Consider the following 13,388-nt stretch of genomic DNA (forward strand, 5'->3'; position numbering starts at 1 on the left):
TGTGCCATATTAGGACCAATACAAAATTTGATCCCAATCGATAAAATGATAAGATAATAAAACTATAGGGTGTGGAGGAGAACCATCCTCAAGGGATGAGTCTCCACGTAGGCAACCACATCATTGTTATTCTGAGCATAACTAGGTCCTTATATTAATCCAGATATTGTGAGCATAACTAGGTCCTTATCTTTCATAGGTTCGCCAATATTCGACAAAGTAGAGGAAAATTCCATAGCTTGGGTCAAATATGCAATTGGGGTTTCATCCCCTTTCATCATTATTCTGAGTAATTGAGTTTTTAGAGTGTGTTCAGGAGAGGCTGTGTTCGGTGCATAAGCACGTTCCGAAGAAAGCCAAAGATCACGAGAAGTGTTACCTTACACATGCTGAAATGATGTTTCAGAAATTGTTGATAAGATTATCATCCAGACGTGGGCATCGTTTGCAATCCACCGGGAATAACTTGGGTTATCAGGGGTTGAGGAAGCTTCACGTTCTTTAGACGCTGGAATGATTACAGTTGGTTCTGGACAAGGAATGGCGCCATCCACATAATCGAACAAATTATTTGTAAGCAAGAAAGTTTCGATTATGGCTTTCCAATACCCATAGTTTGTTTGGGTTAGGGTAAAGGAAAATTTGTGAGTGTTACGAGTTTGTTTTCTCAGCAATGGTGAAGGAAACCAAGGTTGTCATGATTGAAGAAGGCTGGCCGGAAAAAAAACAAGTTATCGGCGAAAGGAAAGGGAACGACTGACTGTTGAGCTCCTACCTCTTGATACGACGTAAAACCAAATGTTGGATTGTATTGAATGAATACAAAGGTTACAATCAAGCAAATATCAACCTTCTAACAATAATAAACATGGCAAACTTTTGGTTTAAGTGGCCTATATCTCTTCAAGGTTTAACCAAAATCCGTTAACATTAACAAACAAAATTTTCTTGGCTGACAAAAAATACAAATTTACAAAGTTGAGGGGTGTATTTTGCCGATGCAATCAATATTTCAAACAGGTTCAATCAGACGGTTCAACAAAGACCAGACTACCTGACCTGACTGACCCTGCCGGTACCCATCTCCCCAACATCGGTTACACATCCAACCTCCATCACCGGCGCACCTCCTAATCTCCGATCACCGGACATTAACAATTCCAAAATTCGATCATCTTATACACACATTACGACTTCAAAGGCAGAAAAAATGGCGGCAGATGACGTTTCAGTGGATGATAAGGTAAAGAGAACGCGAGATCTGCTTTCGAGTTTCTATTCACAGGATGCTTCTCAGATTCATTCTGCTCCCGCCAATTCTACATCACGATTCGCCACTCTCGATACCATCAACACGACGTCGTTCGATGCCGATCAGTACATGAATCTTCTCGTAAGTGTTTTGATCTCAGATCCGTATATTATTTCATTATTGCATTCATTATCTGTTATTTTATCACTTGATGTTTGTATAATTGTTGTGTTAGGTCATTAATTTTGTGTTCTAAGAAAAGAGCCACAAGTTGTTACTTGAATTATGACCTAGATCTGTTTAGTGTACTAAGTTATCAGACCTATTAATCATATTACAACAGTGCTTTAGAATTTACAATTTAGTTAGCCTATTTCATATGAAGGTTTAACTGCAGTGCCCCTAGGGTACAGTATCAAATGTATATAGAGATTATTATGCTATTCAAGATATGTGTAGGAATGTGCTATGAGTTTGAGTTCTCTTGAGAACCGTGGATTTTCGTATTTTACGCTGATTAGTTGAATATGTTCGTGCTGACGTGCGGATGCTGTTAGCTCCGTTAACAGCACTGGACAGGTAAAGTTGTTCTTAGGATTTTACAGTTTATTACAAAGGACCGTATGATTTAATAGTAGAGTTTTAAAGTGAAGTGGAAAGCTCTCTTATAAGAGTGTTAAGAGTTGAGGACAATCGTTATTGAGTTAAATTGTAAAATTGATCTTTTCAAATTACTTTAGTATCAATCCTGAAGTTAAGTTGAGTCACTTGAGTGCGCATGCGCTCGTTGACATGTATATGATCGGATGGGAACGCTCGTAACTCGTAAGTGCAAACTGGTAGTCAGTTAGAGAATCCTGTACATATGTTGACGACTAAGATGAGTGTGTGAACTGTGGAAGAGTTGTAGAACTATGAGGTTGTTCATTTAGAGAATCATCATCGTTCATACATGAAGTCATGAACAAAGATCCTTTACTTATGCTGGATGCCTATACAGCATCCAAGATATACCCAGCAGTAATGGTTTATGTAGTAGGCTTTGTAAAATGGCATGAGAAGATAGCATAGAAAGACTATGCTAAGGGTTATTTGCTTCATAGCGAATACAACCTGGTACAAATCAAAGTATTTGAAACATAGGGAGCTAACATGTAATTAGCCTTGAAATAAAGACAACCTCTTACAAATGTACGTAGATGTGTGCATGGACGCACACATAAGCAAGAGGAGATTGACTTTACTTACTAGTATACATGGTTGGTGCACCTGTGTAGAAATTGTGAAAACTTAGTTCTTCAATCTTCATCTCTGCCTTGTAATAGGGGGCAGTGGTACCCATGGTAATCCATGATAGATTTGCTCATCAAAGTTTTACTTTAATATAGATTTGACATTTTTGCTTAAAGCTGTTCATGACTATAATTTTATAAAGTGCCTGTGGTTCCTTATGGCGTTACAAGATACTCAATCCACTCTAATAAACTTTTTTTCTCAAAGATATCAGTTATGTTTTGATTTGTATAGCTAACTTAACTCTGTGATTATAAATCATGCAAAACAGTTCCTATCATTGTTTAGAAGATGAATATAAATCATAAGAAATGCTCATTACCAATGTGAGCTCTTATGTCTAGTGCCTTTTGTCTCAAAAGCTACTAAATCTTTTATTCAGTATAGTTATGAAGAATTTTGGTCTTTTTATATACAAAGCTGGTTGTCTGATATGCTGGACTGGTGGAAGAAGGCCGTGTTAGAGCGTTAAACACATAATCATCCTTATGTGGCACACATTTTTGATCTTCTGGTGCAAGTTTGATGATGTTTCTTCCCCTAATGTATCAGGTACATAAGTCAAATCTGGAGGGCCTCCTTCAGAGACATGTTGAAATGGCTGCTGAGATCAAGAATCTCGATACTGACTTGCAAATGTTAGTATATGAAAATTATAACAAGTTCATCAGTGCTACAGATACCATTAAAAGGTGAGACACTGTTTTGGTAATTCTTTATCTTCTATGAGATGCCGACGGAATTTTCTCTTGACAACATTTCATGGAGCTATTGTCATGTACGGTATGTGCTAATACTTTATATATATATATATATTTTTTTTGTGCTAGAATGAAGAATAATATTGTTGGCATGGAAGTTAATATGGAGCAACTTCTTGATAAGGTATTTTGGCAACATTTTTTTTCTTTTATTTATGTTGACTTTCTTATCAAGGAAAATGTAAGTAAGTTAGAAGAAAGTTTCGAAATTGACCTCTCTTCATCATTGCTTTTGTCAGATAATGTCAGTACAGTCAAAAAGCGATGGGGTTAATACTTTGCTCTTTGAAAAGAGAGAGCATATAGAGAAATTACATCGCACTCGTAATCTATTGCGTAAAGTTCAGGTATCAAAATTATTAAAAATATCATGATTTAATTTACGCCCCTGTGTTTGTATGTGAATTATGGCCTTTGACCTTGTTGACTTGCTTATATTTTATTCTTTTTTAAACAGTTTATTTATGATCTTCCTACTACACTCCAAAAATGTATAAAATCTGAGGCATATAGTGATGCAGTGAGGTTCTACACTGGAGCAATGCCGATATTTAAGGTTAATATACTTGTTGCTTGATCATCATAATTACTTATTCTGCTTTATCGATGACATTTGTTTATTGTTTTGCTCTTTATCTTGAATTTAATTAGGCATATGGGGACTCCTCATTCAAGGACTGTAAGAAAGCATCTGAAGAAGTAATGTCAGTTATTATTAACAAACTCGAGGTACATACGTTGATAATTTAGTATTGTTATAACAATGTGAACCGGTTGTAAAGAAATGTAATATACCCGTTAAAAGGGAAAATACAAAGATTTTGTTTTATGATTTTTTCCAGGACAAGGTTTCTTCCGACTCTGAATCAATACAAGCAAGAGCAGAGGCTGTAATGCTTCTTAAGCAGCTAGATTTTCCGGTTTGTGACTCTGATTTTAACAGCATTTTTAATATTGAGTGTTGTCAATACATGCTGAGTAGATATTGATAGAAATAGAAAAAAAACAAAGAAGAAATAAATACACGAATTTACAGGATTCAAGTTATGCTTATTCGGATATTTAATATATCACTGTCAAAGGAAAGAATGTTTTTCAAATAGTTATAAATGATTTTACGGGAGGATTTCAAACATATTATGAAGCTCTACAACGATGAGCTTTGTAAATAATCAATAACTTATGCTTTCTTGCTTTTGAGTTTGTACTATTTTGGGAACAACCAATCCACAGTTTTTTTTTTTTTTGTTAAAACGATGGAGAAATTATTTATTATATTGGATACTAATGGGTTGCTTCACTTTGGCAGGTTGAAAAATTGGAATCAAAGCTGCTTGAAAAGTTAGAACAGTTCCTTGAGGAACTTGATCTCTCTAAAGATACAAGCGTAGATTCCGCAAATCCTCATGAATCAGTTAATGAAGGAATAGAATCTGATTCCATTCCTCCTCGTCCTGAGGTAATTTCAAAGACGATAATCTGATAACCTTTCTTTAATACATACGTTTACACTTTACACACAAAAATAGGTATATGTGTGTTATATGTTACATATATTATGTTGTTCCATTGATTGTCATAATGTCATTATTGTTTTCAGTTGTCACTTTATCATAAATATGAGCGATTCCAGCTGTCTAATTTTTTGAATAGGTTCCCACTCGTGAATTTGTGGAAGCTGTTCATGCATATCATGTAATTTTTCCTGATTCAGAGCAGCATTTGGTCAAACTTATGCATGATTTGACCACAAGGTATGCATCTGCATCTTGATACATCTCCCAGTTAGTTCCAGTAGCTACTTCTTATCGTATTTTGGTGTTGAAGTCTAATGTGCGTTTTTTAGGCACTTTGAAGCTGCCAAACAACAAATACAAGAACAGATCTCTTCAGCAAAGCTTTCCAATCGACTTCGTAAGTAATATCACAACAACCATACTACATAGGGTTCGCCTTCAACTCGTGATAGAAACCCTAGAAAATCATCATCGTATCACCGCCACTTGTTGCTATCGGATATCGTCTGAAAAAAATAAAAAACACCGGGCCATAAACTTTTTTGACTGTACGTCGTCGTTCGATTTTTAAACCCTAGAAACAGTTGGAAACACACACAACAAAATAACCAGATTTTTTTTTTTTACATTCAAAGCTACACGCCGTTCCTGTTCTTAGCTTGCGGGGGAATATTAGACTAGTTATATAGTTATTATATCTAGAAGGTATCCAAGTTTGTAATATTATTCTCTAGATATAGAGCCCCTATGTAACACTACAGTACACACAAGCAATATACGGTTACTCTTCCTGGTTCAAGTTCCATTTATCATGTCAGATTAATTTAGTGTCTTCATTTTGTCCCTCTTTTTACAGGGTTCATCTGGACTGATGTCTTATTGATTGATGAAGTCTTACCAGAGGCTGGTCTACAAGATTTTGCCTTTGAGGTTATCATTCTCTTTCCTCCCTTCACTAGTAATTGTCTATAGTGTGCCTATACCAACTTAATTTTTTATTTTGAATTTTTTTATCACTTAACTATGCTGATTAAAATGTTCATGGGTCCAGGCTGCTCGTGACGTTCTGAAGCAATATGTCACTAGTTTATTTTCATATCTTCTTCATGAAATATCTGGTTTGTCTTTCTCTTTTACATAAATGCTATTTAGCAGGCTAGAGATGAATACTGAATTTCTGATTCAAGTCTTGTTGAACTGTCAGACGCTCTTCTGCAAATTCAAAAGGATAACATAGGAGAGGAGTACCCTCTGCGGGCTGCCCTTGAAGCCAGTAAAAATGTTTTGATTCAAGGCAGTACAAAAATTTTATCGGTATAATCATTGCTGCTATTTTGACTTGTATATAAGTTATCTATTAATTTTTTTTTCAGTTTCTTATAGTTTTTTTTTCTATTGGGAAATTGGATTTTAATAATCCCGCCTAGAGGTGGTTGGTCAATAATAATCCCACCTTCAAATATTGTTACTGGCAGTCCCACCTTTTATTTTTATTTTTTTACCAGTGGATCTCTGTTGAAATTAAGTTTTTCTTCCGAACTCAAACTGATGTTTTAGGGCTTTTGTTCAGAACGAGGATACAAGTCGATTGATGTAAAACTTACCTCGAAACGGTGCTCCAAACGGCTTGATTTTTGTTAATTGCAAGTTTAAACACCTGAATTGAAGCACCATTTTCGTCGTTTGGATCACCGTTTCGAGGTAAGTTTTACATCAACCGACTTGTATCCTCGTTCTGTTCAAAAGCCCTAAAACATCAGTTTGAAATTTGGAAAAAAAACTTAACGGAGTTAAGTTTTTTTAACGGAGGTCCATTGAGATTTTTTTTTAAAAGGTGGGACTGCCAATAACAGTATTTGAAAGTGGGATTATTATTGGCCTACCACCTCCAGGCGGGATTGTTAAAATCCGATTTCTCTTTTCTATTTAAGCTCATTTATAATTTTTTTATAGGATATCCGTTATCTTCTTGATGAAGACTTGGGATTGATATTGAAGTTAAGAGGCATGATTATTGGTTGGGTACAAGAAGGGTTTCAAACCTTCTTTAAACAACTTAATGGTCAACTACTCTTGCTGTCTGGTAAAAATGTTCCAACTGATAAGGCTCCTTCTGGGCTTGTACTTGTAATATCACAACTATCTATGTTCATTGAACGAGATGCCATTTCAAGAATTATCGAGGCAAGAACCGATCACTTCTCTTAAAAACTATTTGCATCTTTTATTTATGTGTAAAATGCCATTTTCGTCCCTGAGGTTTGGCCAGTTTTGCGGCTTTCGGTTAAAGGTTTGTTTTTCTGCATCTGGATCCAAAAGGTTTGAAATCTTGCCATTTTCATCGGGCTCGTTAACTCCATCCGTTTTTCTCTGTTAAGTCGGGTATTTTTGCCTTTTCTGTTAACTTAAAGGGCAATTCGGTCTTTTTCACTTTATGTACAAAGCATTTAGCATAATGTACAAGTATTCAAAAGATCGACTTGCCCTTTAAATTAACAAAAAAAGACGAAAATACCCCTGACTTAACGAAGAAAAATGGATGGAGTTAGAGTCGGATGAAAATGGCAAGATTTTAAACCTTTTGGATCCAGATGCGAAAAAACAAACCTTTAGACGAAAGTCGCAAAACTGACCAAACCTCAGGGACGAAAATGGCATTTTACTCTTTTATTTATCTTCCAACCCTTGTAAAAATTTGTTCGTTACTTTTCAGGAAATTGGCTCTTCATTGTTGGGTGGTAGTTATGACTATGGCGGTTCTGCTTTTGTTCCTGCTGAAATCCGTCACACCTTTAGATCAGCTGGGGAAAAATTCTTGCAGCGTGTATGTGTTTTGTATACATAATGTTGAGTAATCATTTCGTGATCTATTGTATTTTATGTTGTTTTATAAATTGTGTGGAGTTTTTTTTACAGTATATTAGTATGAGAACCCAACGAATTTCGGTTCTTTTGAGGAAGAGGCTCACAACACCAAATTGGATCAAGGTTTGCATTGTTTTTCCCAACTTACCTTACACATGAACTGATTTGGTTTGGATGTGAGTTGATATTTATCGTATTTATTACTGACAAATATCTTCTATTTTTTTTAGCATAAAGAACCGAGAGAAGTTCATATGTTCGTTGATTTGTTTCTGCAAGAGGTATGGATCTTCACTTGGTTATTGATATCTTTATGCATAGCACATCTCAATTAAAGGTGTAATATTATTTAACCTCTTTGACTGAGTGTTTGGGTAATATTGGGCCCTGAAAAATTACTGAATGTATTGAATGGGCCGACTTACTACATAATTATAAACCAATTGGGTCACATTGGGCTCGAAGTTGAGTTAAGTGGGTTTTAATTTGGATAAGGAAATGGGAAGTGATGATTGTTTTCCGCTTCTCTTGCTTAATACACATGTTATAATTATATGTTCATGAATAATAATTTAGATATGCAAACTACAACATTTTCTTAGAAAATAACAATTTTGACACAAATTTGTCGATAAATTTATGTTTTGAAGGTTTTATATTGTAACGCATAATAAGTTATACAGTTAAGTTTGTTATAGTGGTCTTCTATGAAATTAAAAAATGAGGATTAACGGGTCAACCCAACCCATTTGACCTTTTTTCCAAAATTACCCATTTTGGCCTTTTTTTTTTCCAAAATTACTCATTTTGACCCTATCCAACCCACCACTTTTTCCGTCTCTTATCGTTCTTTTAAATTTACTTTTTTCCCTCCTATTTTACCAAAATATGGGAACACCTTAATTAGTATGCCAATATTGAACGGAAATATAAAAGTTGAATTATTTATGTTGTGGCAGTTGGGAGCAGTAGGAAGTGAAGTGAAACAAATATTACCTCAAGGGCTTACTCGAAGACATTCTCGCACCGAGAGCAATGGAAGTACTAGCTCTTCACGCAGCAATCCATTAAGAGATAATCGTTCCAACACCAACAGGGCCCGCAGTCAGCTTCTAGAAACCCATCTAGCAAAACTGTTTAAACAAAAAATGGAAATCTTCACAAAAGTTGAACATACACAGGTGTGTGATTTTTTTGTTCTATTACGTCAACAATTATAACGATAGGTGTTATTTGTGAATTATAATAGAGCTTTCTGTTGCAGGAATCTGTTGTGATGACTATCGTGAAACGTTGCCTGAAAAGTTTGCAAGAATTTGTTAGGTTGCATACTTTTAATCGGAGTGGATTCCAACAAATTCAGTTGGATATGCAGTACCTGAGAATCACCCTTAAGGACAATGCTGAAGATGAAGCTGCTGTTGAATTTCTGCTTGATGAGGTAATCAGATAGCCTAGTGGAAGTAACTGAATGGCTTTTATGAAACATGTCATTTTTAGTGTTTTGTAACTGTATATATGAAGTAAAATGCCATTTTCGTCCCTGAGGTTTGGCCAATTTTGCGACTTTCATCCAAAGGTTTGTTTTTCTGCATTTGGATTCAAATGGTTTGAAATCTTGCCATTTTTATCCGGCTCGTTAACTCTATCCATTTTCTCCGTTAAGTCAGGGGTATTTCCGTCCTTTTTGTTAACTTAAAGGGCAATTCGGTCTTTTTCACTTTATGTAAAAAGACCGAATGCCCCTGAAAAAGACCGAATTGCCCTTTAAGTTAACAAAAAGGACGGAAATACCCCTGACTTAACGGAGAAAAAGGATAGAGTTAACGAGCTGGATGAAAGTGGCAAGATTTCAAACCTTTTGGATCCAGATGCGGAAAAACAAACCTTTGGACGAAAGTCGCAAAACTGGCCAAACCTCGGACGAAAATGGCATTTTACTCCATATATGAGATTATAATATATAGAAGGATAGATACAAATATCGCTTGTATGGAACATGTCATTTTTAGTGTTTTTTAACTGTATATTATAATATCTGGAAGGATAGATACCAATATCGAACTTTTAGAAAGGTATACTTATGGGTTTAGTAAACGATTTATGGAAGTTAATGGTAACGCTTTTTTTTTGAACAGGTGATAGTTGCTGCTGCTGAACGTTGTGTTGATCCTAGTCCTCTAGAACCGGCAATCCTAGACAGAATTGTACAAGCGAAATTGGCTAAGACCATGGACCAAGAACCAGCCACTTCTTAGCTTTTACAAGGTTGAACCACTATCCCTTTAACAATCACATAAAGGGGTCAAGTTATCTCACATCATAGATCAAAGTATCGGTATGCACCGAAAGCTTGTTGGAAGTGCATGATTGAGCTATATGAATATTTGTTGTATTATTGTGCTCCGTATGGATGGTTTCTTAATTTGCTTTAATACAAGTGTGGTTTAGCGACTCAACGAAGAAAGGACCCCAGAGAGAAATATGTGAATTTTAATTTTGACTTTAAAGGAAAAAAAACGAGTCATTGGATGGCATGTTTATGCGGTAAAGCATTTTATTAAGATTGTTTTTTTTTTCTTGTAAGTGTTTTAGTATGTTAAAAAGGATTTTTTCTTTTGTTTTGGTGGGTCTGGCTTATTTATTTGCCATGGCTCTTGGGTAGTTCTTGTATAGTATAACTAGCGGATGTGAGTATAAGGTTCCAGGTGATTGTGGTCATGTGGTGAGTTGGCAAAAAGTGAAGGGACCTGTTGGTGGCACTAGCAAAGTGAAGATGACTGGACCCGCTAGTCAAGCGGGCGGAAGTGGATGGTCTAGTGGCTAGGGTGTGTATACTGTCGCTGGTGGGGTGGCATTTTTTAGCGAGATCCGCTGGTAGCACCAACAGATGTGAACATAAACGCGTCAGAAGAAGCCATCAACTCTTTTGTCCCGGTGGACAACAATTTCCTTTTTCCTTTTATTTTTCTTGTACGTCTGCAATCACGATTCACAGTATATACTGTCTTGTTTAATGTTTAGGAATTAGGAGGGGAAAGGCCCGTAAAGCTTAGCCCACAATTGTTTTGAACATAAACGCGTCAGAAGAAGCCATCAACTCACAATCGTAGTCCAACCTTTTACACTCATTAACAATCCAACCTAAACTAATTTCTTTTATATTAGTGACATCAGTGTTTATCTCTACTTACACGTAGTGGTGCACAAATCGGGTTTTTCTAAAAACCGGTTCCGGGTATGGAACCGGATTCGGGTAGGATCGGGTTTTTCAAAATCGGGTTTTTTTAAACCGGGTCGGGTCCGGGTCCGGGTTTTCTACCAAAAATGTATACCCTATATACCCGAGTTCGGGTAGGGTTCAGGTTGGGTTTTATAAAACCCGGGTATTATAATACCCTATTTCCGGGTTCGGGTATTCATCGGGTAGGGTTTGGGTATGCATCGGGTTGGGAAAAAACCCGCACTGGGTATTAAAAAAACCCGACAGGGTATTAATGCTTCTTGCACATTCAAAGAAGGGGCCCGCATCGGCATTGTTAGACGGACAATATCAATCATCAATCATACCCAGTAAAATCCCACAAATAGCAAAGCTATTGGTAGGGTCTGGGGAGGGTGGGATGTAGGCACACCTTACCTCTACCCCTAGGGATAGAGAGGCTGCTTTCAGTGAGACCCTCGGCTCCAAAACACCCAGAAAAGAAATAAATAGAACATGAGGTGTATGCGTGTGTGTACGAAGCTACCAACATAACATGAGTGGTGAAAGAGTGCATGGTAAACAAGACAAATATAATACAAACAGCCTATACAAATAGATACATATCTACGACCATACACTATACCTAGAAACACAATAGTGGAACAAGTATGGGCCTTAATAATGGATGCACTTTTCCGTCTGGTAGAACATGATAGTGGAACAATTCATATAGGTTTGGGCATTTGCTCTATAGGACTAAAGGACCTCAGAATGAAACTAAGTATCATCCCTCAAGAACCAACACTTTTCAAGGGTAGTATAAGAACAAACTTGGACCCACTTGAACTTCATTGGATGATGAAATTAATAAAATTGTGTTATGTGCCAAAGATGCATCTACTTAAAACCTATATAATCGGGTATAAGAAAACCCGGTTCCGGGTATTTATAAAAACCGGTTCCGGGTATTTATAAAAACCGGGTTTCGGGTATAAAAAACCCGGTTCCAGGTTCGGGTTTTAGATCAAATATGAATACCCGGTCCCTACCCTATGGGTAGGGTCAGGTTCAGGTTCGGGTATAGAAAACCCGGTTTTTATAATACCCGGTTCCGGGTTTTTTTTCCGGGTCCGGGTCCGGGTTTTTTGTGCACCACTACTTACACGTTTAAGTCCCCACAAAATAGATAGTAGGTGAATTTTAGGAGTTTATTTAAAAAAATATAACAAATCAATGACATAAGGCCATCGGGTGTGGGGGTCGTCCCCTTCCCGTCTCGACTCGTCCCCCACATCGCACACCGCCCCCTTGGGGCTCGTCACGTCGCCAGCGGCGGAAGGAAGACGGAGGCGACGAAGCTTTGTGATTGGTTGATGGCTGATGACTGATGGTTGGGACCACATAGAGAGAGATAGAGAGAGTTTTTTTTAATTATTTATTATATATTAGTTTTTTATTAACTTTGGGTAGTCCCCACACCCTTGAATGGTCCTTTATCAAACGTGACGTGGCGCCTACATGACGGATAGTCCCCAAAGAGACTACCCAAACCACACCTAATGGTCTAATAGTCAAACACCGTTCAAAATATAGAAAAAAAAATTGGGAACCTGGTTGCAACCTGTTCACGAACTTAGGTTGACTTTAAGGGTTTTTTTTTTAGTAAATTACTTTTTGAGTCACTGTGTTTTAGTGGTTTTAACTATTTGAATCGAAAATAAAAAAGTTTAACGCTTTGAGTCCAATTTTTAACACTTGCACTTTTGATTTTGAACTCAAGTCGTTAAAACCAGTAAAACAGATACACTCAAAACGTTATAAAATGAGCGGTTAGAGACTCAGAGAATTAAACTTTTTGATTTTGAACTTAAATAGTTAAAACTAATAAAACACATGGACTCAAAAACTAATTTACTCTTTTTTTAAATGTTATTCTTTTGTCTTATTAGGTAACAACCAAATCTTGGCTTGGTGAGTGGGGGTAGTCTAGCAGTCTACTCTTAGTTGTAGACTAAATATCAAAAACACCTAAAATCATGTCTAATCAGCGCCATATCATAAAAACATTTATTCTTAAAAAAACAATTAAAACCCACCTAATAAGAAAACCTAAAAACACATATACATAATGCCATATCATCACCATTTTTAAATAAAAATATTTGTTTTTTAGGGTCCTAATAAAGACACGCTCTAAAATCTTAATTTCTCATCCTGCATACGGGTCGTATATACGACCCGACCCGTATAGAATAATCTGACATGACAAATATTGAGTCGTGTAATGTTATATGGCTCGTATACATGAAGAAAATGTTAAGTCGTATAACATTGTATACGAGTTGTATAACATTATATAAGGTTCGGGTTGTATATCATTCTATACGGGCCGTATAATGTTATACAACCTGTATACATATAGACAAAAAAAACAATCTCTAACATTTTTTTTGGCAACAATCAGTTATATGACCCGCATAAATCTATACATGTCG

At 36.4% G+C, this 13,388-nt stretch overlaps 1 protein-coding gene across 1 annotated transcript; it reads left to right on the forward strand.

Annotated features, from left to right (window-relative positions):
• The first annotated feature begins 1,002 nt into the window (after positions 1-1,002).
• On the forward strand, positions 1,003-10,266 carry LOC110909916 (vacuolar protein sorting-associated protein 51 homolog). The gene is made up of 20 exons (XM_022154644.2): positions 1,003-1,393; positions 3,098-3,237; positions 3,376-3,430; positions 3,546-3,653; positions 3,764-3,862; positions 3,958-4,035; positions 4,149-4,226; positions 4,616-4,765; positions 4,960-5,060; positions 5,153-5,220; positions 5,680-5,753; positions 5,875-5,941; positions 6,028-6,137; positions 6,777-7,007; positions 7,537-7,647; positions 7,740-7,811; positions 7,919-7,969; positions 8,648-8,869; positions 8,953-9,129; positions 9,827-10,266. Exons 1-20 carry the CDS (start codon positions 1,211-1,213, stop codon positions 9,944-9,946), a joined length of 2,295 nt encoding a protein of 764 aa, XP_022010336.1. The 5' UTR covers positions 1,003-1,210; the 3' UTR covers positions 9,947-10,266.
• The last annotated feature ends 3,122 nt before the right edge of the window (positions 10,267-13,388 follow it).

This window comes from Helianthus annuus, chromosome 4 (genome assembly GCF_002127325.2).
Source record: "Helianthus annuus cultivar XRQ/B chromosome 4, HanXRQr2.0-SUNRISE, whole genome shotgun sequence".
Lineage (NCBI taxonomy): Eukaryota > Viridiplantae > Streptophyta > Magnoliopsida > Asterales > Asteraceae > Helianthus > Helianthus annuus.

Bases quoted from the DNA above. Each gene is read 5' to 3' on its own strand.
- LOC110909916 (XM_022154644.2), top strand. From the start codon at position 1,211: ATGGCGGCAGATGACGTTTCAGTGGATGATAAGGTAAAGAGAACGCGA. The intron at 5,221-5,679 runs GTAAGTAATATC...CTCTTTTTACAG, and splicing joins AAAGCTTTCCAATCGACTTC to GGTTCATCTGGACTGATGTC. The intron at 7,812-7,918 runs GTTTGCATTGTT...TATTTTTTTTAG, and splicing joins CAACACCAAATTGGATCAAG to CATAAAGAACCGAGAGAAGT.